The sequence below is a fragment of the Lucilia cuprina genome, chromosome 6 (assembly GCF_022045245.1).
Source record: "Lucilia cuprina isolate Lc7/37 chromosome 6, ASM2204524v1, whole genome shotgun sequence".
In the NCBI taxonomy this organism is placed as follows: Eukaryota; Metazoa; Arthropoda; class Insecta; order Diptera; family Calliphoridae; genus Lucilia; species Lucilia cuprina.
In genome coordinates this window covers 27,205,058-27,231,756 of record NC_060954.1, presented here as the reverse complement: position 1 = coordinate 27,231,756, position 26,699 = coordinate 27,205,058, and the positions used below count along the sequence as shown (strand labels likewise).

Below are 26,699 nucleotides of genomic sequence, written 5' to 3'. Positions count from 1 at the left end.
TCACAGAATGAAGATATTTTTAATAGTTTACTTCTATCTTCTGATCCTGTTCTTTCAACTATGCGAAAAAGATGGATTTGTTATGAAACTCTATCATCTCTCAAAACGAGGAAGATTTAAAGGACTTATATTACCTTCTGGATATGTATATAGATATGACAGATTATTTTATAGAAAATAAGTAGTGTTAGGAATTAACTATATAAGTAGGTTGTAACAATTAATTGTATTATGTTTAAGATAAACAGTTCGAATAAAAAAAGCTATTATACTAACTGATGAAATTGTATTAAATTGTGTTTTATATTTCGGTGGGCGGGAAAGGTGGTTTGTGTGGGGTGATTTAGGTGTTGTTGTGCGTGGCTCATAATAAAATTATATTTTTTTATTGTATATACAATGTTATAGTCTTTAATAAAATAATTAACTAAATAATTTTTAAAAATTGTCCCAAATATTTTATTCAACACCAATGTATGTTCTGTCATACTTAATACTAAAATATGAAAAAGATGAAATTAAAGGACACAGGTTTAAATGAACATATTTTTGAATGTAATTGAGATATTGGCTTGAAATTTTTTGTAAAGGGTCGAGAATTTCCATATCTAACTAAAAAAAGATATTAAGGGATAAATATGGACTAAATTGTTGTAGCTATCTGCGACCCTATTAAAATTTTGATATAAATCATAGTTTTAGAAATTTAACAAATATGTAATATTGACAAAATCTTTATTTATGAACAAAACTCAATGAAATCTTCAACGCTTGTTAAATTTGTCATTTCAAATAAGAAAATGAAAAAAGGTCAAAGGGCATCCCGCAATTCCCAAAAATAGGAATGAAAATCCCAAAAAATGGGATTTTTTACATTTTTGCCCATAGGGTCCACATTTCTTTCAGGGCTGGGAAAATACTTTTGGAGTAAATGAAAAACATATTGAGGGGTCCAAAACTGCTTTCAGTTTTCTGATCCCAGCTTTGGGATTTTAGAACATGTCGCCCAAAGTTGAAGTTTTGATAAAAATAGGTCATATTCGGAAGGACGCAGTGGCAACATTTTCAAAAAATACGACAAGTTTTTTACGCCAAAGCGTTCTGCGTAAAGATACCTTTTAGAAAACTATAAAATTGTTATATGTTCTTAAAGAAAATTTTATTTTATTAATAAAAGAGTTAAGACAAATTTTGGGCAAAAACGGCAAAAATCTAAAATTTTTTGAATTTTTAAATTAAAAAACGTATATTTTTGGATCTGTAAATGATATTGATCTGAAATTTTTTGTATATTATTGTTAATTTTGTTGTCTAACTAACAAGAAAAAATTGAGTCCATTTGGTCCAAAATTACGCCCGGTATTCAAAAAAAGGCGGACCAAGGTATGGTAAATTTTGTATCACTAAATTTTTAAATGCCTATAACTCGGATATTATAAGAGATAAGTAGTATGCCCAAGCATGTTTTTTCAAGATCTCGGCATCTGCGGAGTTCATCTTCAAAACTTAAATTCGAATACTCCTTGGCTACGCTCACGCCAAATTTTATCCCGGTCGGATCAGCCGTTTAGAAATGCCAGATTTATTTCCAAAAAATTTCCATTCTGCCCCACTGTGTGATGTCTCAATACCAAGCTCTTCTAGAGCTGATATGATGATGTCGGGTTTGACGTTGTAAAAGGCTTCTTTTATGTCCAGAAAGGCCACTAACGTGTATTCACCAAATTCCAAGGACTTTTCTATATGTCCCACTAATGAGTGTAGGGCCGTCTCAACTGATTTGCCTTTGGTGTAGGCATGTTGTGAGGGGGATAGGAGCATAGGATCTATTGACGATCTTATGTGGACGTCAATGATTCTCTCTAGAGTTTTAAGCAGAAACGATGATAGACTTATGGGCCTATAATCCTTTGCCTTAGAATGCGTTGTTTTTCCTCCTTTGGGGATAAACGTCACATTGCATTTGGTCCATTGTTCTGGTACGTAAGACCATGTAAGACAGGCTTGAAATATTTCAAGTAGCCATTGTATAACTAATTCTGCATTATATTGCAGGTTAGCTGGAATTATGCCGTCCGGACCCGGTGACTTATATGGGTTAAAACTATTTATTGTCAATTTTATCATTCCCTCGTCTATAGTGATTCCGATTGGGGTTTGACAATACGTTTGTGGTCTTTCCATTGTAGTATCCAATGGTAAGTTACCTGGAAAATGAGTGTTCATTACCGTCTTGCTTTTGGATGTAGCCTTGAACGGTTTGTGATTTAGACAGGATTTTGCATAAACGACTTGTCTCTGAAGAGCTTTCGATGCTACCACAGAAGCAGCTCCATGAGCAGCGTTTAGCATTCCTAACCTGATTCTTAAATTTATTCAATGAGGCTTTATATATGGACCATTCACCTGATCGTTTGGCCTCATTGAAAAGTTTGCGACATTTATTCCTAGTTTACTTTTACCCTTTGGTATCGAAGGTTTGCATGTTCTTCTTGTTGCTTGATTAAGAGAGCGTGTAAGGTTGTCTACAGCTCTGTCAATATCTGCTGTATTGTTTATTTCCGGCGTATAATACAAAGGTTTTTATATTTTCTGAAAGCGCATTGTACTTATCTCTTATATATCCGAGTTATAGGTATTTAAAAATTTAGTGATCAAAATTTACCAAACCTTGGTCCGCCTTTTTTTTGAATACCAGGCGTAATTTTGGACCAAATTTCCAATAATATAAAAAAATTTCAGATCAATGTCATTTACAGATCCAAAAATATACGTTTTTTAATTTTAAAAATTCAAAAAATTTTAGATTTTTGCCGTTTTTTTGGCCAAAATGTGTCTTAACTCTTTTATTAATAAAATAAAATTTTCTTTAAGAACATATAACAATTTTATAGTTTTCTAAAAGGTATCTTTACGCAGAACGCTTTGGCGTAAAAAACTTGTCCTATTTTTTGAAAATGTTGTCACTGCGTCCCTTCCGAATATGACCTATTTTTATCAAAACTTCAACTTTGGGCGACATGTTCTAAAATCCCAAAGCTGGGATCAGAAAACTGAAAGCAGTTTTGGAAACTTCAATATGTTTTCTATTTACTTCCCAGCCCTGAAAGAAATGTGGACCCTATGGGCAAAAATGTAAAAAATCCCATTTTTGGGATTTTCATTCCTATTTTTGGGAATTGCGGGATGCCCTTTGACCTTTCCAATTTTTTTGCATTTTCTTATTTGAAATGACAATTTAACAAGCGTTGAAGATTTCATTGAGTTTTGTTCATAAATAAAGATTTTTGTCATATATTACATATTTGTTAAATTTCTAAAAACTATGATTTATATCAAAATTTTAATAGGGTCGCAGATAGCTAAAACAATTTAGTCCCTTAATATCTATTTTAGTTAGATATGGAAATTCTCGACCCTTTACAAAAAATTTCAAGCCAATATCTCAATTACATTCAAAAATATGTTCATTTAAACCTGTATCCTTTAATTTCATATTTTTCATATTTTAGTATTAAATATGACAGAACATGTTTAAATCTTATATTTACCTATTTTCTATTTGTTTGCTTATCTTTATAATTGAAAAGTCCTATTATGCTTAAATTTTCAGAAATTTATAACTATTTTTTACCTAAATTTTTTCGACAGATCATTTCGTTCTGTTTCGTTTATGATCATGTAGGTTAAAAATATACAGGTAATGATAATTTCGATTCATTCACTAATAAGAAATATCAATGACTGAATTACAGGTTATAGTAATATAGTCCTAAATGTTAATAGGTAGACAGTTCGTAATTTTTTACTTTTGGAATTACCTGTATCGGAAATGACAAGAATTGGTATATAAGTAAACTTCTCAGATTTTAAGTACCATATTTAATAAATCTACAATGAAGATTACATTAAAGTACGAAGAGTGGAGTTCCGTTTTATGGAGTGTATCTTCAAAAGGGTCAGAAAGAATTGAAGACATTTCAAATTATATAAAAACTACATATAGTAGAAAAGTAGACAAAACAGGCATATAAAATTGAAAACTTTTTTGATGTAAAAAGTAAGTCTGTGGATGGAAATCAAAAGAAATTTCGATTAAAATTTTGTAGTTGGATGGAAACTACTACGGAAATCTCAACTTACAAACACATCAACAGGAGCGCCTTGCAAGTCATACGAAGACTTATGTTCAAGGTCAAAAAAAAGAGGGTCACACAAAAACTTTTTTCAATCTAAATGAGGAAATTGCTGATACATTTAACGAAATGCTGAAAAGGAAAACCAACCTATGGCTGCCGTACATATTGCAACTATTCTTCCTAATGCATCACCAAAACGACTTAAGCGAATTGTGGAAAGTATACCAACTCCAACATCACAATCAAATTTTACTGAAGAGGAAGCAATAGCGCTTATGTTGGAACTGGGTCTCAGTCGAAATAAGTACCAAATATTAAGGAAAGCTCTCCATGAAAAAGGACACAATATATTACATCATACAAGGCGATCCAGGAAAAAACAAGCTATCCTACCATCACCTATTGCTGTTAATGATGTGGAAGCTTGTATTGATATATCATCTTTGCTCTAAAACACAGCATCAAGAATTGTGTCAGACTTTTCAGAAGACCAACTAAGGAAAATTCATAACTGTGATGTTGTCTTAATGGTAAGTGGGGATGTGACGGTTTATTAGCACTTCCAGAATACAAACAAGCTTGTGGAAGTCGGACCATTAGCAGACTACAAAAGTGTATTGATGTCATCATTAGTGCCATTACGAATTCGTTCATATTCCCTTAATCCATCATCGTCAAGCATCGGAAATTCATTTGAAGATATATGGATCAATACAAACTCCGGGTTCAAAAAATTTTTGTAGACCCATTGGATTAGAATTATAAAAGGAGTCAAAGAAAACAACAAAAAGATTTAGTGGAATTTTAAAAGATGAAATAAATGCACTGGAGCCCATTTGCATAAAAAATAAAGGAATTCTCTATTAAACGTATCATATCAGCTAAGCTTAACAATGAATGGAAATCGATTTGGGGAATATACATCTGAAATTTCTAAATTACTTGTATCTCTGTATCCATGGAGGGAACTAACACCAACAGTAAACAAAGTATTGTGTCATGGTCAAATAATAATTGAATCGAATATTCTTCCACTTGGAGAGTTAACAGAAGAAGCCCAGGAAGCGAGGAATCGAGATTTTAAGCATGTTCAACTTTTTAGCTTAAGAAAATGCTCCAGGCAATCACAGAATGAAGATATTTTTAATAGTTTACTTCTATCTTCTGATCCTGTTCTTTCAACTATGCGAAATAGATGGATTTCTTATGAAACTTTATCATCTCAAAACGAGGAAGATTTAAAGGACTTATATTACCCTCAGGATATGTATACCGATATGACAGATTATTTTATAGAAAATAAGTAGTGTTAGGAATTAACTATATAAGTAGGTTGTAAGAATTAATTGTATTATGTTTAAGATAAACAGTTCAAATAAAAAAAGCTATTATACTAACTGATGATATTGTATTAAATTGTGTTTTATATTTCGGTGGGCGGGAAAGGTGGTTTGTGTGGGGTGATTTAGGTGTTGTTGTGCGTGGCTCATAATAAAATTATATTTTTTATTTTAAATACAATGTTATAGTCTATAATAAAATAATTAACTAAATAATTTTTAAAAATTGTCCAAATATTTTATTCAACACCAAATGTATGTTCTGTCATACTTAATACTAAAATATGAAAAAGATGAAATTAAAGGACACAGGTTTAAATGAACATATTTTTGAATGTAATTGAGATATTGGCTTGAAATTTTTTGTAAAGGGTCAAGAATTTCCATATCTAACTAAAAAAAGATATTAAGGGATAAATATGGACTAAATTGTTGTAGCTATCTGCGACCCTATTAAAATTTTGATATAAATCATAGTTTTAGAAATTTAACAAATATGTAATATATGACAAAATCTTTATTTATGAACAAAACTCAATGAAATCTTCAACGCTTGTTAAATTTGTCATTTCAAATAAGAAAATGCAAAAAAAAATTAAAAGTCAAAGGGCATCCCGCAATTCCCAAAAATAGGAATGAAAATCCCAAAAATGGGATTTTTTACATTTTTGCCCATAGGGTCCATATTTCTTTCAGGGCTGGGAAGTAAATAGAAAACACATTGAGGTTTCCAAAACTGCTTTCAGTTTTCTGATCACAGCTTTGGGATTTTAGAACATGTCGCCCAAAGTTGAAGTTTTGATAAAAAATAGGTCATATTCGGAAGGATGCAGTGGCAACATTTTCAAAAAATAGGACAAGTTTTTTACGCCAAAGCGTTCTGCGTAAAGATACCTTTTAGAAAACTATAAAATTGTTATATGTTCTTAAAGAAAATTTTATTTTATTAATAAAAGAGTTAAGACACATTTTGGGCAAAAAAAACGGCAAAAATCTAAAATTTTTTGAATTTTTAAATTAAAAAACGTATATTTTTGGATCTGTAAATGATATTGATCTGAAATTTTTTGTATATTATTGGAAATTTTGTTGTCTAACTAACAAGAAAAAATTGAGTCCATTTGGTCCAAAATTACGCCCGGTATTCAAAAAAAGGCGGACCAAGGTATGGTAAATTTTGTATCACTAAATTTTTAAATGCCTATAACTCGGATATTATAAGAGATAAGTAGTATGTCCAAGCATGTTTTTTCAAGATCTCGTCGAGCGCTTTCAGAAAATATAAAAGTCTTTGTGTTTGGGTAAAAAACAAAAAATGGCACGTTTTAAAAATTTTACATGTCGTAGGTACCCTACTTTGAGCCGCCACAGCTCCGTCCCTGGCATCTGCGGGGTTCATCTTCAAAACTTAAACTCGAATACTCCTTGGCTACGCTCACCCAAATTTTATCCCGATCGGATCAGCCGTTTAGAAATGCCAGATTTATTTCCAAAAAATTTCCATTCTGCCCCACTGTGCATCAGTGATTAAATTCATAAAAGACCTTCTTCATTATAGGATTATCCGTTCTAACATGGGAATGGCATGTATTCAAAGAGTGGCAATCAGGGGTACACCTCAAGGTGGAGTCCTATCACCACTTTTATGGAATGTGGCCATAAACAGCCTACTAATGAAATTGGCCACCAACAAAATACAAGACTGTCGCATACGCGGATGACGTTGCGGTAGCAGTATCAGGTTTCCATCTGAATACGATATCTCAAAGACTCGAATCAGCACTCAATCTACTAAGTAAATGGAGCGTTGATAGTGGTTTGAGCGTAAACCCTAGTAAAACTGAACTTGTACTCTACACCAGGAAATACAAGATCGGAAATTTTACCCTACCTCGACTAAACGGAGTCGTACTCTCACTTTCGAACAGTGCGAAATACCTAAGGGTAAATAAAGCCTTAATGGCAATGTACATTTGCAAGAAGACCATAGGCAAAAGATGGGGACTAAATCCCAAACTGGTAAATTGGATCCATGAAGCGGTTATTAAACCTATTCTCTTTTACGGGGCTGTTGTCTGGTGGAAAGCACTGGACAACAACTCAAATTATATACTTCTTGAGAAGGTACTAAGAAGGATAGCAATCCTTATAACAGGAGCACTGAGAACAACTTCCACTAAATGTCTATTCGCAATGCTTAATTGGATCCCAACGGATCTTGGAGTTAATGGACCCCTTGGCGTATCTAAAAATAATATTATTTGTTACAAGAATCTGTATTTAAAAGTTCCAAGATATATTAATAGGATAGCTAATTCAACTTATTAGAACCTTAGAACATTTTTATAATACGAAGAAGCGCCATTCAATATAGAAGAATCGTTCTTTTTATAACCAATGGATTACAGACTGAATGTTTCCATATCATTATGGTCTAACTCCAAAATATTGATAACTGGTTAAATAATATTCATGATGATAAAAATAAACCAAAAATATTTGATTACAGTGTTATTGTAATAAGCAAGATAAGCGTGAAAGCTATAAGTAGTAAAAACTTAAATCTACTGTAGAGGATGACGTTTTGTTAAGCCATTTTTTGGAGTTGTATTCCGCTACAATGTCGGGAAAATTGAAAATATATATGTGCTAATAATGCGTGTGAAGTTAGCTCCGAAAGTTAACTCCGTTTTTCAATGTTAAAAAGTCTGTTATGTTAATAACATAAATCTCGCTCAGAGAGTGCTAGGTTAACATAGCTTAGTTATTTCAGCTCAATTAACGTTTCATGAATAAAAAAAAGTCAAAAAATAGTATAACCGATTTTTCAGATTGAATATAAACATATAATACTAAATTATTCCTAAACAAAAATTAAACATTTTTAAGATTAAATTGGTAAATTTTAAAATAATTTTAACAAAAAAATATAATTTCTGATCACATATGATATAAAAATTAAGAAATCGGGCATATACAAAAATTTGAGAACCAATTCATCTCAAAAATTTTCAGCGATGTGTATTAATATTCAGAATTTATTTAAAAACTGAGATAATCGGAAAATTTAAAAATTTAAATTTTTTATAAGTGAGACCTACATATATAAAACATAAGAAATCGGAATATATTCAAAATTGTGCGAAGTTTAATCCATTCTGGACGAAAAGATAAGTCTTAAAACTTTTCAGAAATGTACTCTTTATATTCAAAATGCATTTCAGAAGTGAGTTTGAACATTCTGAAAATTGCAAAACTTAACATTTTTAAAAATGATACCTATATAAAACTTGAGAAATCGGACTATATTTAAAATTGTGCGCTGATTAATCCATTCTGGGCGAAAAGTTAAGTCTTAAAACTTTTCAGAAATGTACTCTTTATATTCAGAATGCATTTCAGAAGTGAGTTTGAACATTCTGAAAATTGCAAAACTTAACATTTTGATAAATGATACCCATATAAAACTTAAGAAATCGGACTATATTTAAAATTATGTGCAGATTAATTATTTACATTACTTATTTTATATAAATATTGTATTTATTTTATTATTTTATTTGTTTTATTCATTTTACTAATTTTTTATATATATTTTTTTATTTATTTTATTTATTTTAAATTATTTTATATATTTAATTTAAATTAATCAAATAAATAAATGATTTTATTAATTTTAATTATTTTATGTTATATACTTTACTCATTTTATTTATTTTTTGATTGTTATACCCACCATCAAAAAGGATGGGGGTATATTGATTTTGTCATTGCGTGTGTAACACATCGAAATATTGCTCTAAGACCCCATAAAGTAAGATTCTAAGACGATCTAGTCATGTCCGTCCGTCTGTCCGTCTGTCTGTTGTTGGCACGATAGCGTCCACAAAATAAGAGATATTGAGATGAAATTTTCCCAAAATATATTTTATTAATCAGAAATGTTTGGTATTGAAAATGGGCAAAATTGGTCAACGATTTCATATAGACCCCATACAACTGTACCCCCCGGAATATTGTATAAATAGCATCAAATATTCACAAATTCGTTGTTTATGAAGCAAATAGCACAAAATTTCGCATAGGTCAGTTTTTTGATGTCTGAAAAATAATTCTGCATTATGGCGGACATAGGACCATAATTGGCCCTACCCCCCATATAAGGTCCCCTTTAGAAAATGACTAAATAGCTGATTACTGGCTTAAAAATAGGAATATAGCGATGAAATTCGACACACATAAGTTTTATGTAAGCCAATATCTCTCAACCAAATTTTATATATATATATCGGTCTATAATTGACCCTACCCCCATATAACGTCCCCTTCAGAAAATGTCCTTAATACTCATTACTGGCTTAAAAATACAAGTATAGCGATGAAATTTGACATATGTAAGTTTCTTACAATCCAAAACCTCTTTATGCAATTTTATGCGGATCGGTCCATAATTGACCCTACCCCCCATATAAGGTCCCCTTCAGAAAATGGCTTTAATGCTCATTACTGGCTTAAAAATGGAAATATAGCGATGAAATTCGACACACATAAGTTTTATGGAAGCCAATATCTCTCAACCAAATTTTATGTATATCGGTCCATAATTGACCCTACCCCCCATATAAGGTCCCCTTCAGAAAATTACTTTAACGCTCATTACTGGCTTAAAAATGGGAATATAGCGATGAAATTCGACACACATAAGTTTTATGCAAGCCAATATCTCTCAACCAAATTTTATGTATATCGGTCCATAAGTGACCCTACCCCCATATAACGTCCCCTTCAGAAAATTACTTTAACGCTCATTACTCGCTTAAAAATACAAGTATAGCTATAAAATTTGACATAAGTTTCCTACTAACCAAAACCTATCTATGAAATTTTATGTGGATCAGTCCATAATTAACCCTACCCCCCATATAAGGTCCCTTCAATAAATGACTTTAAAGATCAGTACTGGCTTAAAAATACTAGTAGATTTATGAAATTCGACATAAACTTCTTTCGTGTAAGCTAATATCTCTATCTCTTTTATAGGAACCGAAATCTTTCTATCAATTTTTATGAGGATCAGTCCCCCATATAAATTCCGCCCCAGAAAATGACGCGAAAAATACGAATACCGCAATGCAACTCGACATGTTACTTCATATTTTCTCCATCACATCTGGAATCTGAGATATTATGTCCTGAGTTTTGAGAAATCGCAATTTTCGTCCCTTTTCGAGACTTATAACATTATAACATCATATGGGTACCAGCCCACTCGGGAGTAGTCGGTAACGAAAGAGCGAATATAATAGCTTTAAAGGGAAGGAAGCTCAAGGCAGTTAAACTGACGAACGCAAAACCACTCGACGCAACAAAAGCTGAACTAAAAATCTGGGTGAGAGAATCCCATAAGACCTCTTGGAATAATGAAACTGTGGGATAGAACCACGAAAATCTTAATTTGGTTATTTTTTATTCGAATTTTGGTTAGAAAAGAAATTTTGTTGTGGCAACACTGTTTGTGTGTGAAAACTATTATTTGACGCACAATAAAACAACAAAGCAGTGGTTTAGTAAGAGTAGCATTCAACTGGTAGACGGAAGGTACTGAGTTCAACCCCAGTCTGTGTCAACTTTTTATTTTTATTTTTTCATAAATATTCTATAAATAACTCTACTAAAAAAACAACTTATTTCCAACCAAATAATATTGACTAACTTTTGGAACATCTCAAACAAAACTAAGTACTAATAGGAACCGAAATCTTTCTATCAATTTTTATGAGGATCAGTCCCCCATATAAATTCCGCCCCAGAAAATGACGCGAAAAATACGAATACCGCAATGCAACTCGACATGTTACTTCATATTTTCTCCATCACATCTGGAATCTGAGATATTATGTCCTGAGTTTTGAGAAATCGCAATTTTCGTCCCTTTTCGAGACTTATAACATTATAACATCATATGGGTACCAGCCCACTCGGGAGTAGTCGGTAACGAAAGAGCGAATATAATAGCTTTAAAGGGAAGGAAGCTCAAGGCAGTTAAACTGACGAACGCAAAACCACTCGACGCAACAAAAGCTGAACTAAAAATCTGGGTGAGAGAATCCCATAAGACCTCTTGGAATAATGAAACTGTGGGATAGAACCACGAAAACTATTATTTGACGCACAATAAAACAACAAAGCAGTGGTTTAGTAAGAGTAGCATTCAACTGGTAGACGGAAGGTACTGAGTTCAACCCCAGTCTGTGTCAACTTTTTATTTTTATTTTTTCATAAATATTCTATAAATAACTCTACTAAAAAAACAACTTATTTCCAACCAAATAATATTGACTAACTTTTGGAACATCTCAAACAAAACTAAGTACAAAGTACTTTACTCGATGAGTTCTGGTGATTTTTCTAGTGAATTTTTAAGCAAAGATTTTGCTGGGATATCTATCAAAAAAAATATATTTTTCAACTCAAGAATAATTTTTTCCAATATTTGGCACTTAATTTTTTCCTATTTTCCCAAAATGCCCCCTGTATCCCAAGAAGTGACCACAAAGCTCTTAAAGGAAATAGTCTAAGCTTTCTCATGTGGGTTCGTTTCCCATGATTTTCAGTGTAATTATTTAAATATAAAATTGTTTAATTACTTAATTATTGAATTATTTAAATGATTACTTAGTTAATCAATTAAATAACTTTAATAACACTGTGATACAAAAAGAGGAAAAAATTGTGCAGGGGTTCCCTTATACTAATTTCATTTTTATAGTACGAATGTACTTTTATTTTTATCCGATCATTTCGTTAGATGTTTTTGATGTTTAAATTAAAAAATCCTTTGGTAGTTTTAAATCAATTTACTTGTATTTTAGGAACAAAACGGTATTTATTAGAAAATATATTTTCTAAGTTATTCAGTTTATGTAAAACGGATATAATCAAAAACTGTTATGATGAGCTGCAACAGTTATTTATAAACAATGTTGGGAATGACAATATTTTGGATGAGTATCCTGCTAACAAATATTGTTGAACATCAAATAGACCTTCTTCCAAATGAAAAAGATATTTCTCAAAACTTGTTTATTAACAGTACAATGGTTGTCGACGACAGTAAGATTTTATCTCAGCTTCCAAATATTATTTATATTTGGAAGCTGAGATAAAATCTTATTTCCCCGGTTGAAAAGAAGGTATCTTCAAAATTGCCTAATAACTGTAGTACAATTATTGTCGACGACAAAAGTTCAATGACTGTCGATGAAAACTATATATCATTCCAGCTGCCAAAGTTGAACGAGTATAAAATCGAAAATACTTTTAGAATTTTCTCAAACGATAGTAATATTTGTGCAACTCACATACCCACAGATTCTGAAATTTCGGATATGGACGTTGATTTATTAGAAGAAAATGAATTTTTAAAATATGAAAATGAATCAGCAAATACTGAAAAGTCAGTTATACAAAGATGTGATATTTTTTCATAAACAAAACTGTCAGATTTAGAAATTACTGAAGAAAGTGGAAAAATCGAGGAATATTCAATAAACCACAAGAAAATTGATATTCCAAAATTACCAACAACGAAAGTAAAAAGGTCGGATAAAACATCAAAACTTAAATTCGGATACGTTTTCAAAGAAGGTAAATTTGAAATAAAAATCCAACATAATTTATTTTTAAAAGAATATTCTGCAAACAATAATAAGGAACGGGAATTAATTAAATACATTGAAGATATGGTTAGAGAGAATTTTAAATGTTTAAATAACGTATGTCCCATTAATTTCAAATCTTTTGGCTATAATAAATCAAATTGGCTATAATAATAAGATTATATGCATATTGTATTTACAGTAATTGTTCTTGTAAGAAATATAAATTTGTTGTACAAATAAAATCAAAACCAATAATAGTAAATGTATTTTCAAATAAAAAATATGTAACTCATCCCAAAAATTTAATAAAAACCTAACAAGTTAGGGCAATACGCCGAAAAGTGGCAAAACATCATATGAAAAGAGAATTTTCCTCAAAATATAGAAATAAAGCATTAATAAGTATGTCAAAAGAACTGCGAGATGTAGGTAATATTGGCGACGTTACTTCTAGTGACGTTGCCAGAAAAATCAACTCAGAAATAATTAAACAATTAAACCGCCACAATGACCCATTCATCGATTTATATTATATGCAAAGAGATAAAAACTGGGAAGTATTTATTAAAAAAATTCAAATCCGTTAGAAATATATCTGTATTCTGCGGATCAATTAAATTTAACCCAAATCGAGAAACAAATACTTTTAAAAATGAGTCTAATCTCAGTTTTTATTGACTCAACGGGGGGAATCGTCGCTAAAATTGATAAAAGGTCTAAGCGCGTTTTTTTTATATATATATCATTATTCTGCATGTTGCAGAAAGAAATCAAAAAGGTATTTTAATACCGTTGGCGGAGGCAAAAACATGTCAATATTATGAGGTTTTTTTATGGAAGTAAGATTATATTTTTTAAAAGAAAGAATTAAATAGCCCCCTGCAAACGTGTAGTCATTGATTGGAGTTGGGCACTAATCAACTCAACAACATTTAATAAAATGTTATTTATTTTTAAATAAAAAAGAAAAAAAAACATTCAACTTTGTAGTAATACAGATTTCCTGCTGCCACTTCATCAAAATCGTAGCAAAATATATAAAGACAAGACAAGTTCTTAAAATTCATAATGATGAAGGCAATAAATATTTCCAAAACAAATCAATTGTGGGCTTGGTTTGAAGCGGTATGCAATATTTTATTAAGTTCTACAAAATAGAAAAATCTTTTTAAAAATATGTCAAGCTTAAAATATTTAAAAGAAGTAGAAATAACAGGCGATGACAGTAAAAATATAAATGCAGACGATATAAAAGATAGCTCTAATTCCATGTATAAAAAGAGCCCGTTTTACAAAAAAAGCTTAGCAATATACTTAAAGGTAGAAAAAGAAAATAAGTGAAAACAAGTAAGAAATTATAGTCGGGCGAGGCCGACCATATAATACCCTACACCTTTGACAAAAATATAATGAGATTTAGTTGCCATAATAAAGCATTTAAGTTGAATTGTACCTTGCCTTAGATATACATACTTAAGCCGTTTATTGTTGAATAAAATTGTGGACATTTAAGTGAAATTTTGATGGGGGCTTTTTATAGGGGCTAGGGTTATATAAGAACCTATTATTATGGAATTCGTGGGGGTCATCAAATCTTGTATACAACTTGGTTATTGCAGCTTTTTTGTCGAGATATGAGTATATAATTATGAACTTAAAAGCCCTATTCGGCGGGTTCAGTTGTATGGGGGATAGGTGATATAATGGACCGATGTTAACCATTTTCAATAGGCTTCGTCTACGGTACCATAAAAGATCATGTGCTAAATTTCATTGAATTATCTCCAAAATTGCGACCTGTACTTTGATTACAAGTATTACAAGCCCTATTGGGGGGTTCAGTTGATTGGGTCTAGGTGAAATAATGGACCGACCTTAACCATTTTCAATAGGCTTCGTCACTGGGACAATAGAAGATCATGTGCCAAATTTCATTGAATTATCTTTAAAATTGCGACCTGTTGTTTGATTACGAGGTTTACATGAACGGACGGACATACGGACGGACATAGCTAAATCGACTCAGAAAATGATTCTGAGCCGATTGGTATACTTTAAGGTGGGTATAGGACCAATATTATTGTGCGTTACAAACATCAGCACAAACCCAATATACCCTCCCCACTAAAGTGGTGTAGGGTATAATGATGGTCCAATAAATAATTTAAAAAATGATAATTTTTAAATGGATGCCGTATCCAGTATTATGGACCAACATTATGGGAGCATTTGTGGACAGTTCAAACACCAGAATTTCCAACGCGCCTGCCGAAGGGTATAATGATGGTCCAATAAATAATTTAAAAAATGATAATTTTTAAATGGATGCCGTATCCAGTATTATGGACCAACATTATGGGAGCATTTGTGGACAGTTTAAACACCAGAATTTCCAACGCGCCTGCCGAAGGGTATTTTTCGATGTTAAAAAAAATTAACTTAAAGGGCAAAAAAACATAAGACCAACAGAATACATTAGAAATTCTATTGAGTATGTTAAAGCGAAAATTAATGAAATTGAACTGAAATATAAAATACAAAATAAGCCTGTCCGTTGTAAAAAACATGTAATTATCTACATCAAGAATCGTGGAAAAACGCCTCAAAAGGAAAAGAAGAAAATAAACATAAAATTTATTCAAGGTGAAAAGATGTTTCAATCCACAGCTGCACATAGCATATACGAAAGTCCTCCAAAAAATAACTCAAACGCTTCACCCAAAAATGCACTGTCAACAAGTCCTCAAAAAGATATATTAACTACAAACAACCTATACAAAAGCCCTTCTAAAAATAAGAAAGCCGAAGTAAAGTCAGCTTTCCAAAAAGTATAAATTCTATATACATCTTCTTAGAAACTTTTTAGATAACTTAAAAAGAAAAAGATAATTTTTTCCCCAAAAAATGGCAAAAATCGTTTTTTTTTTAATTTTTTAAATTAAAATGCCTAAAATGGCGAAAATCGGGAATATTTGGACCCGCTATTATCAAAAACTAAAGTAAGGACAGTAAAAATTTTAAAATTTTAATTTTCAAATGCGAATATCTCCTAAACTATAAGAGATAATTTACTGCTACGACGACATTTTTATAATGCTCGGTGAGGAGATTCTATATTCAAATGAAGAAATAGGATCGTTTTAAAAAATTAACATAGCCGAGGTGTCCTAATTTGAGGACCCCCCCCGCCGGGCCCTAGTTGGCCTATAAGGTCCAAATTCAAAACCTAAACTCGACAACACCACCTCTTTGTACATACCAAACTTCATTAAAATCGGATTAACCGTTTAGAAGTTACCGAATTATTTCCCTTTTTTTTCCTATACCACTGTGCGACGGCAATATGCAACAACGACGTATGAGTAATGATAACAAAACTATACAACGCAATAATAATTTCGATGATGACAACGACTTCTAGAGGTGCAACAAACTACTCGACGAGGTTTTACCACGAGTTTTATTGATATAGAAGATTATATACGTAGTTTTGATGGAACTTGTGTTTTACCAATTTATGCCTAGATAGAAGAGTTCGAAGAAACAGCAGCTGTGATGGGATGAATTACAGCGAATTGTATTTGCGAAAAAAAAATCTTTAAAATTTTACTTTATCTTAAGAAAAAGGAATTAGCTGAAAGAGGCAATATTGACTATAATTCACTGATGCAGTATATAATCGACGGCATAAACGGCAGTGACGTGAATAAAATGATTTTGTATGGTGCAAATAATTCCAAGGATAAGTTGCAGTGTTACGAGACCATGAACAAATCCAGCAAGCGACAGATATACTAAAAGAAACAGGAAACATTTAAGCAAAGACAAAAGTTCCGAAATAAAATGTTTGAACTGCGGCGGAAAAGGACATAAGTCTAAAAACTGTAATAGTGAATCCATAGGTACCAAATATTTTAATTGTGAAAATATTTGGCCATATTTCCAAAGATTGTCCGCAAAAAAGGTGAGTCCAATAACATTCTATTATTGATGATTACGACTAAGATAATTAAAATTGGTAAAGTAACGACGAACGCTCTTTTAGACACCGGCAGTAAATTTAACGTTATGCGACCATCTATATTCAGACAATTACGAAGAGCATCAGCAGACAGTACCTTGACGGAATCTAATTTTTATTTGAGCAATTTTGTTCACAAAAGAAAACATTATTTGATTAAAACTATTGGCAATACTGATTTTTTGGTGACAATTGGTGAGGAAAACTTCGCACTAACGTTTCATGTCGTACCCGATGATTGTATGGATATTAAGGTAGTGCAGGGGTTGGCAAACTTTTGAATCAGAAGAGCCAAAATTTGCAGTTTACAAAGCATGGGTTTTAAAAGAGCCACAAAATGTTCATTTATTGAAACATTACAAATACTTTATTTTATTATATACATTTTTGACTACAAATACTTATTGAACTTTCATATGTTTTTTTAATATTTGTTATATAAAGATAAACTTTTATTAGAGTTGGGCAACAGTGATAACACAGACAGTGATAAAAGGCATTTGTCATAATACAGTATAAGTGTGGCAGCAATCGAGAAAAAAATTGCAGAATTTTTTTATGCAAACAGAAATTATACTGTGAAGTATTGCGGACATCGAACAATAATTGATCAACCCCAATATAAGGAATCTTTCAGAAAATTACTCTAGCGATCATAACTGACAAAACAGTAGAAGTATAGCGACGAAATTCGACATAAACAAGTTGTATAATAACAAAAATCAATTTTTCAAATTTGACAGGCCTAATAATAGCAGTATTATAACAAAATTCATACACACATTTTATTTATTAAAAAAAAAAAAAAAAAATATATATATATATATATATATATATATATATATATATATATATATATATATATACAATATATATAATACATATATAATATATTATATATAATATATATATATATATATACAATATATAATATATATATATATATATATATATATATATATATATATATATATATATATATATATATATATAATATATATATATATAATATATATATTATATATATTATATATATATATATATATATATAATATATATATATATATATAATATATATTTTTTTTTTTAATAAATAAAATGTGTGTATGAAACTAAAGAGCCACAGCTCCACATCCAAAGAGCCACGTTTGGCTCGCGAGCCGTAGTTTGCCGACCCCTGAGGTAGTGTTAGGTAACTACTTTGTCTATTGGTCGACGTACGAATCACACAAAGTCATGAAAAATTGCACACAATTCACTTATGTAAAATTCTGTTATAAATATTGTAAAATTCACAAAAATTTGGTATTCTCTTAGGACTCAAAGTAAATAAATATTAATAATTTTATTAGATTTTTGTATTAAATATTTGTTAAAATTAGTAATATTAAGACCATTTTAACATCTTGAATAATAAGAGAAGAAAATACCAAGTTGGCTGAATGCTTAACGAATGTTAATGCATTTTAAAATAAATATAGCGCACCAATGAAAATTTGCATGAGAATCATCGAATGTTCACTGGTTATAAGCACTCATTTTAATGACGTGGTATTGTTCCAAATACGAATCCATCCATGATATCAAACTTTACATAACTCCCAACGAGACGAGTAATATTTCGTTTCTATATTAAGCAAGTTGTGTGAGAGTATAATTCATTTATTTGAAACTGCACATGCTTGTTTTTTTACAATAAAAAAATAATAGGGACATCTGGAACTACCGATTTCATATTTTTTGGAATCCCAGCCCCTTCATAAAATTCCATGATTACAAATCCTCTCCAGAATTTATTGACCAACTTTCAGGAATTCTTAGATTATTTGGGATATACCAGTAATAGGGAACTTTTAAGGACATCTATGACTACCGATTTTATATATCGTGGTATACCAGCCCCTCCTTAAAATTACATAATGACATCAAATCCTCTCTCGATTTTTTAAGGGCATTTGGGACTACCGATTTCATATATCGTGGTATACCAGCCCCTCGTTAAAATTCCATAATGACATCAAATCCTCTCTAGATTTTCTTGACCAATTTTCAGGGTCACTTTTCAGGGATCCTAAGATAATTTGGGATAAACCACTATTATTACAATTATGTAATTGTATATAGAGTCATTCCAGAGACACTTCGATCACATTAAATTTTTGACACCTTCGATTTAGTTAAAATTTAGACCATTTATGGTTCGTATATTATGGGCTCCTAAAGTTGGGCATCTCACGTATTTTTGTGGAAAATTAGCAATGTTGACGACTTAATTACTTTGGAACCCGTTATCCGATTATAACAAATGAGGTCTCGTTCGACAGGACTCCGATTACTCATTGTTGAAATTTCATAAAATATTTTTTAGGTCCTGGCTCAAGGATCATATACCGAAAAATGTCCTTTATCCTTGAATATCCTGAAAAATGGTATTTTGTTTTTCTTAATTTTTATACAAATTGTGATATGAATGGGATCAGAAGTTATGGCAGTTTTTATTTAGCTACATTTAAAATTTCCATAGGAAATGTGTGCTTTTTATACATTTTTAGTCCACTCAAACAAAGGTTTTTATGCCGAATAATGTAAAAATTACCACAGACCATTAAAATTTACATTAAAAAAAAACATTGCACTATGGGCGAGAGAGAAATTCCGACACAAAAAGGGTAATAAAATAATTATATGTGTTAATTACTTATAGACGAAATGAAAATTATCACAAAACCGTTTTTAGTGTTTGATATTTTGAGGTTAGAAAAACATGTTGCAAATTAACAAAAAATGACAATAACTCAAAAACTGGTGATGATACAAAAAAATTATCTGTAATTAAAATCTCATAAATTTGATTCTCTACAAATTTTGTTATTATTTTGACTTTTGACCTCTTATATTTTTTCTGATTAAGACATAATTTCAGATAAAATTATCCATTATATTTCTAACATCAAGTTGATGGTCTGTTGTAATTTTTACATTATTCGGCATTAAAACCTTTATGTAAGTGGACTAAAAATGTATAAAAAGCACACATTTCCTATGCAATTTTTAAATGTAGCTAAATAAAAAAGTCCATAACTTCTGATCCCATTAAGATACTAATTTTTACACCGTAATAATAGTTCTATAGCCTATTTTTTGTAAAAAAAATTAAGAAAATCAAAATACCATTTTTTAGGATATTCAAGGATAAAAGACATTTTTCGGTTTATGGTCCTTGAGTCAGGACTTAAAAAATATTTTATGAAATTTCAATAATGAGTAATCGGAGTCCTGTCGAAAGAGACCTCATTTGTTATAATTGGATAACGGGTTCCAAAGTAATTAAGTCGTCAACATTACTAATTTTCCACAAAAATACGCGAGATGCCCAACTTTAGGAGCCCATAATATATGAACCGTATAAGTTATGGATCCAATTTATACGTCGTACAAACCGTATTTAAGAGCAGAATATATGTACCGAGTTTATGAAATTCGAAGATGTTACAATTTTAAAACTGCCTTTTTTGGTCGATAAATTTTGGAATGACTCTATATTTACATAATTGGTTTATTACTAGAGATTCAATAATTGTTTATTTCAAAAGGAGAATAAAAGCCAGAGATGGGGGTAGTGCACTATTTTTTTAGTTAAATCAATATTTCACTAGCACTAAATATTATTTCAAAAAATATATTTTTCACTAATTTTCATCAGCTTAGTGGTAGTGAAGCTTATAGCAGCACTAATATTTTTTGTGATAATTTTATTTTTTTAACTATAACTCAATTGAGTGGTAGTGTAGAAAAAAGCATTACACTCAAATAGTTAAATATTTGAACAGTCACTAACAAAAGGCTTGAATAATTTTCTTTGCACTATTTTTTAATTTATTAATATCTTTAATATTAGGGCCTTTTACCTTTGTTCAAAAAGAAGATATACAAAATGAAATACGTGCTTTCCTTTTAAGCTCGGAGACCGATATTTTTAGCCTCAACAAATATCCACAAATAAGGCAAATGTTTTTAAAATTTAACATGCCTTTGCCTTCTTCTGCTCCAGTAGAACGTTTATTTTCTTTTAGCGGAATGGTGGACTCTCCTCGTAGAAATAAATTAAGTGATTTCAATTTGGAAAAACTTGTTTTACTTAAAGTCAATAGTGGCTAATTTTTACTGTATTATGTTTTGTTTATTTCTGCTTTTATTATAATTGTGTAATTTTTGTATTTTAATACCTTTTTTACAACTTTTTTCCTTATATATAACAACCTATAAACTTAAACTTTAAATTGAGAGAAACATTTCTATGTTGAAAACAAAAATAGTGCAGGAATATTTTTTGAACTAATAATTTAGTGTAGAAAAATTTATATCACTAGGCTGTAAAAACAAATATTTTTACTATTTTTAAAATATTTTTAGTTAAAAATTTGAAATATCACTATTATTGAGTAAGGCTTATATTTATCAAATCATCACTAAACTTAAATAAAAGTAGTGAATAATTTTGAACTACCACTAATAATTTGTGATAGTTAAAAATTAGTGCACTACACCCATCTCTGATAAAAGCAAACAGTATTTATAACAATTGTTTGCTAAAAACATAATTCACGTATACCAAACACAGCCTACAATAAAGTTTCTATATTTGTCAATGGTTTATTGAATTTATTTTAAGCTATTTAACGTTTATTACACCACTATAGTGGGAAGGGTATTATACGTTTGTGCTGATGTTTGTAACATGCAAAAATATTGATCCAATATCCACCTTAAAGTATACCGATCGATTCAGAATCATTTTCTGAGTCGATTAAGAGATGTCCCTCCGTCCGTCTGTCCGGCTGGCTGGCTGTCCATGTAAACCTTGTGTACAAGGTACAGGCCGCAATTTTCAAGATAATTTGATGAAATTTGGACCAAGCATGTTTTTTGGCACAGGGAGGAAGCCTAAAATGGTTGAAATCGATTTGAACTTTTTATGCCATAATTACGTCAAATATTCTATTATCTCTCTAAAAATTGGCATAAATAAGTTTTACATAAGTATAAATGACACTGCAGATTTTCGTAAGGATCGGCCCTTATTTGACCCTAGCCCCCATACAAACCCCCCTTCAAAAATGTCTTAAACGTCTAAAATTGACTTGTAACCATTTGTATCGCAATGAAACTCAACAAAACTAACTGTTATTTAAAAATATATCCTTTTCCCAAATTTACCGAGGATCGGCCCAATTTGACCTATATAAAGCCTCATTTAGAAATTTTAGTTTTTTTATCAATAAATTGCTTAAATATTTTGAAAAAATATTCAACATAAAAGTTTCTTTATAAAAATTAAAAATTTTAAAAATATACTCATGGTGTAGGGTATTATATGGTCGGCCATGTCCGACTATACTTTCCTACTTGTTTATTGCATTGTTTATTTCCAATTATGCTTATATTTCAGTTGTTAATGAAACGATTTTGCAGCTTTTACATAAACTTTAAAAACTTATATCAACATACATACAAGCAGACAGACGAAAAGGGCTAATAAGACACCGCTATCTATTAACTCATTGGAATATAGGGATGCTCGTCGGAGGTGACGGTATAAACATGGTTAGTAATTTTAAGTAAGGGGTAAATAAAAACTAGAAAATATTACTTCAAAAACATGAATAACCTAAATAAATATACATTTATAAAATAAAAGTATTTTTGACCTACCTTGGTGGAGCCCAATCGTGACGTGTACAATCCAGCAATGTTCCAACATATGTTTTACCACGCCAAGTTACATTAACCACAAGTACTCCGCCTTCAGTTTCATGCCACACTATTCCTTCTAATGTTACTGAAGTTCCAGGTTCACAAGGACCTAGGCAATCTGGTTCCGTAATAGTACCAACGGACGTACCTATGCAAATGTCAACCATTTCCTTATTTATTGCAGGTGCTGCAATATCATCATGTTTTATACGCTTTGCTGGTGGAGATTCTGTATTTTCGTTCAATGAGGTCGAAGTATTTTTAGAATTTTCTGTTCCAACTGAAGATGAAATAGATAAAGTCTTATTATTTGAAATTGGTTCAGATACAGTGTGATGAACTGTAGCTGAAATTTGACCTGGTGCTACATGCTTTGCTATTTGGCTTTGAATATTGGATGACGAAGATTTCATATCGATATTTGAAAAAGTGGAAGCTGATATACATGAACCATTTGAAGAATTATTTGATGCTGCAGCAGCAGCTAATTGTGCAGCAATATGCGAAGAAATTTTAATATTAACGTTATTAGCAGACATCTCTTTGTTCGGGGGACCTGGAGCGTTGGCATTAACACTACTTGATACCGTTTGTGTAGAAACGGGTGTACTTATAGCAGTACTGACAGATAATAAAGTCGAAACTGATGTTGAACTTGAAGTATCTGCTGATGGTGTAAATACTCCTGGCGGTACTGTAGAAGAATTACCGGTAGTATTTTGCGTTGATAGACGTTGTGAAGGTGTATTATTATCAGTCTTTCGAATACATGCATTAGAACACGTGGCAATATTACAATCTGAACCACCACAATGACATATGACCCTGTCAATCGGATCTTTATCAGAAGCAGCTGAGGAATTTTTTTCATTTCCCATGCGATTGGAATGTGAAGACTTTTCCTTTGCTTTATCTCGACGATGTCCAGAACTTCCTCGTTTTGTTCCTTGTGCTGTTGTTTGGGAAACATTACTGTTTACAGAAACTTGGTTGTTAAGAGAGACAGATCCATTATTATTCGTTGATAAATTATTTTGGTTGTTACCGTTTCCATTTTTTTTATTTCCGTTGAGATTACCTTGGGTATTACAAGTTGCCGATGTTACATTCGAATTTTGAGAATTGGACGATGTTGATTGGTTTGATACTGCTATCACACAAGTATTATCTTCTTGGTTTAAAGTGCAAACGCCACTTCCGCTAGCTAATAATCCATTTTGCTGTTGCTCAGTAGCTTTTACAATTTCGTGTTTAGCTTCTGAGCTTTTTGTGCCCGGTTTTGTACGTTTTATCTTCATTTTTAAACCCTTGTCCAGTGTGGCTTGATGGTCAATTGACATTTTATTGTTTAACTTATTACTGTTACTAGAGCAAGATGTGCTCTGACTACTGTTTATATTAGTTATTGCCGCTCCACTTATATTACTACTAGTGTTACCATTGTTTCCAGCTTGAGATGACATGCTGATTCCGCAGTCTTTATCTTCTAAAAGTTTTGTTTGTTTAAATTGATGACCTGTATTATTATTATTATTATTATTATTATTATTATTATTATTATTATTCAATTTTGTAGAGTACAGTGAAAATGAATTAGAAGAGGTTGAAATAAGATGTCCTCCTTTGGAAAATCCTGCAAATGTCGAAGCCGCACAGCATATGGGTGTAATGGGTAAAGATTTAAAAATATCTTTTTCAAATATATTTTCGTGTTTTGAACATTTTAACGAATTAGGGTCCTCATGAAAATTTAAATCAATTGCTGATTTTCCTTTTTTGCAATTATTTGGTTGTTTTGGCTTTATGTCTTTTTTGTTATTACTTACATTTTGTATACCATCAAATTTAGAGCTTTGGATATTTTTTAATGACTTTTCTATATCTGCATCTAATTCATTAAGTAGCTCAGGTATACCGTCAATGTCCCATTCTTCTTCATATTCAAAATTTGAATTTTTTATTACTTCACTGTTAGGTGTTAGGTTCGACAAAATAAGTTCGTTGTTATTAGGCTTTATACACTCTGAAAAATATTAATACTCTGATTTATTATTACGATTTATAAATATTGATTGTTATATAAAATTTTTAAAAATAATTGAGAAATCAATCTTCGAATAACATTTACAATTAATGTGAAAAATATTTGAATCTTTTGAGTTTTGAAAATTAATGTTTTAATGGTTTAAAAACAAAAATCCGGGATTTCTAAATCCCGCAAAATATAAATTAAAAAATTTTTAAAAATCTAAATCTATATTTCGATTTTTTGAAAATATTCTAATAAAACAATTGTGTTACTTAAAATACATCTATAGTTACATGAATATGAGTTTTTGTCCGTATAGAATAACGTAAACCTGTTCTCAGCTATGGTTAAAAAATTTTGATATTTTTAACGGTCGTTTCAAAATTCAAATTTTAGTTTTTTTTGATACTTTGTTAAACAAATTTCAATATTTTTGGGAGAACTCATAGCGATTTATGGACAACAGATTAGGGAATAAAACAGTAAAAAAATTAGGTCAATACGTCTTATAGTTTGCCTGTACCTGCAATTTGAATTCAGCGGATTTCGAGAAAAACACATTTTTATGTAATATTTTGCAAAATAAGCCCTTTTTATTATATTGTTGTGTATTTTAATTGAAACCTTTTGTAAATATATTAGTCCACATATTTCTGAATAAAAATCAAGAGTTTCGTGCAATTTGGACGACATTAACTCATAAACTTTAAAGGTCAAAGGTCAAATTTTGTAATATTTGCAATTTTTGATGGAAACTAGTCGTAATTGTTTCTATTTTTAGGTAGATTATCACAAAACTTAAGAAATTTATTTTCCCCTTGTAAATGCATCTTCAAACTTCAGAGCCGTTGCGGCACCAGTTAACGTAGTCCTATTGACCTAATTTTTTGCACGACTTATTTTTATAACCCATAGAACAATTCTAGTGGGGGGGACGGCCTGTAGGATAAAAATTTTTTTTCCTTCATACAAGCTTGGAGCAGTCTAATATATATATTGACTTTAGTGTCAATATGATTATTTAGGACAAAAAACCAAAATTTTGTTAATCTTTGAAACTATTACAGTTAGAATCTTAAAAGTTTGCACGACTATCTTAAACATCCTTGGAACATCCAAGAATTTCAATACTCATCTGATCATTTTTGAGAAAAACGAGCAAACTTTTATCGTATATCTGAGAAACTATTAGAGCTAAAATCTGCAAATTTTAATTGAAGAACTTTGGCATTCATAGAATAATGGCCTCCCATATGTATCAAATACAGAATTTCGTTTATCTGGGAAACTAATAGAACATGGTTCTTCAAATTTTGCAAGAAGGTCTTTATTATATATCTGAACCTTTTGGAGAAGAAAGGGCGGACTATGAGTCCCCATATAAATTAATCAGAAAAATCTGAGAAACTATAAGAGCTAGAATCTTCAAATTCTACATGAAGAACTTTGACATTCATATGAACATTTAGAGAATAATGGTCGGGCTTTCAATGGGGGTTGGCACTTCCTATATGAATTACATTTTGTCTAAGATTTTTTAAAAATTTTCATCGATCACATTAAAATCTTAATAAACATCTGGAAAAATTCGCGAGTTGCAAATTATACATTAACTTGAGATAAAGTTTCAATATTCGCAAACTTTACTTTTTTATTTTCTTATTCTTCTATTGCATATTTTAAAACATATATACATATTTTTAGTCAACAAAATTGACATTATTGTTCAAAAGTTCTCAAAGGACTAAATTAAAA

General features: G+C 30.7%; 1 protein-coding gene across 3 annotated transcripts in view; it reads right to left on the bottom strand.

The window, feature by feature from the left end:
- Nucleotides 1-26,699, bottom strand: part of LOC111679324 (probable serine/threonine-protein kinase DDB_G0282963) — a 342,621-nt gene that overhangs the window by 208,988 nt on the left and 106,934 nt on the right. Inside the window, exons 3-4 of one of the 3 annotated variants that reach the window (XM_046953880.1) lie at nt 24,468-24,938; nt 22,874-24,437 (exon numbers count right to left, since the gene is read on the bottom strand). In XM_046953880.1, the coding sequence (XP_046809836.1) occupies nt 22,874-24,437; nt 24,468-24,938 (2,035 nt within the window). Of the gene's footprint in view, nt 1-22,873; nt 24,939-26,699 lie in introns of all 3 variants that reach the window. The other 2 variants (XM_046953879.1, XM_046953878.1) reach the window with 2 other exon arrangements.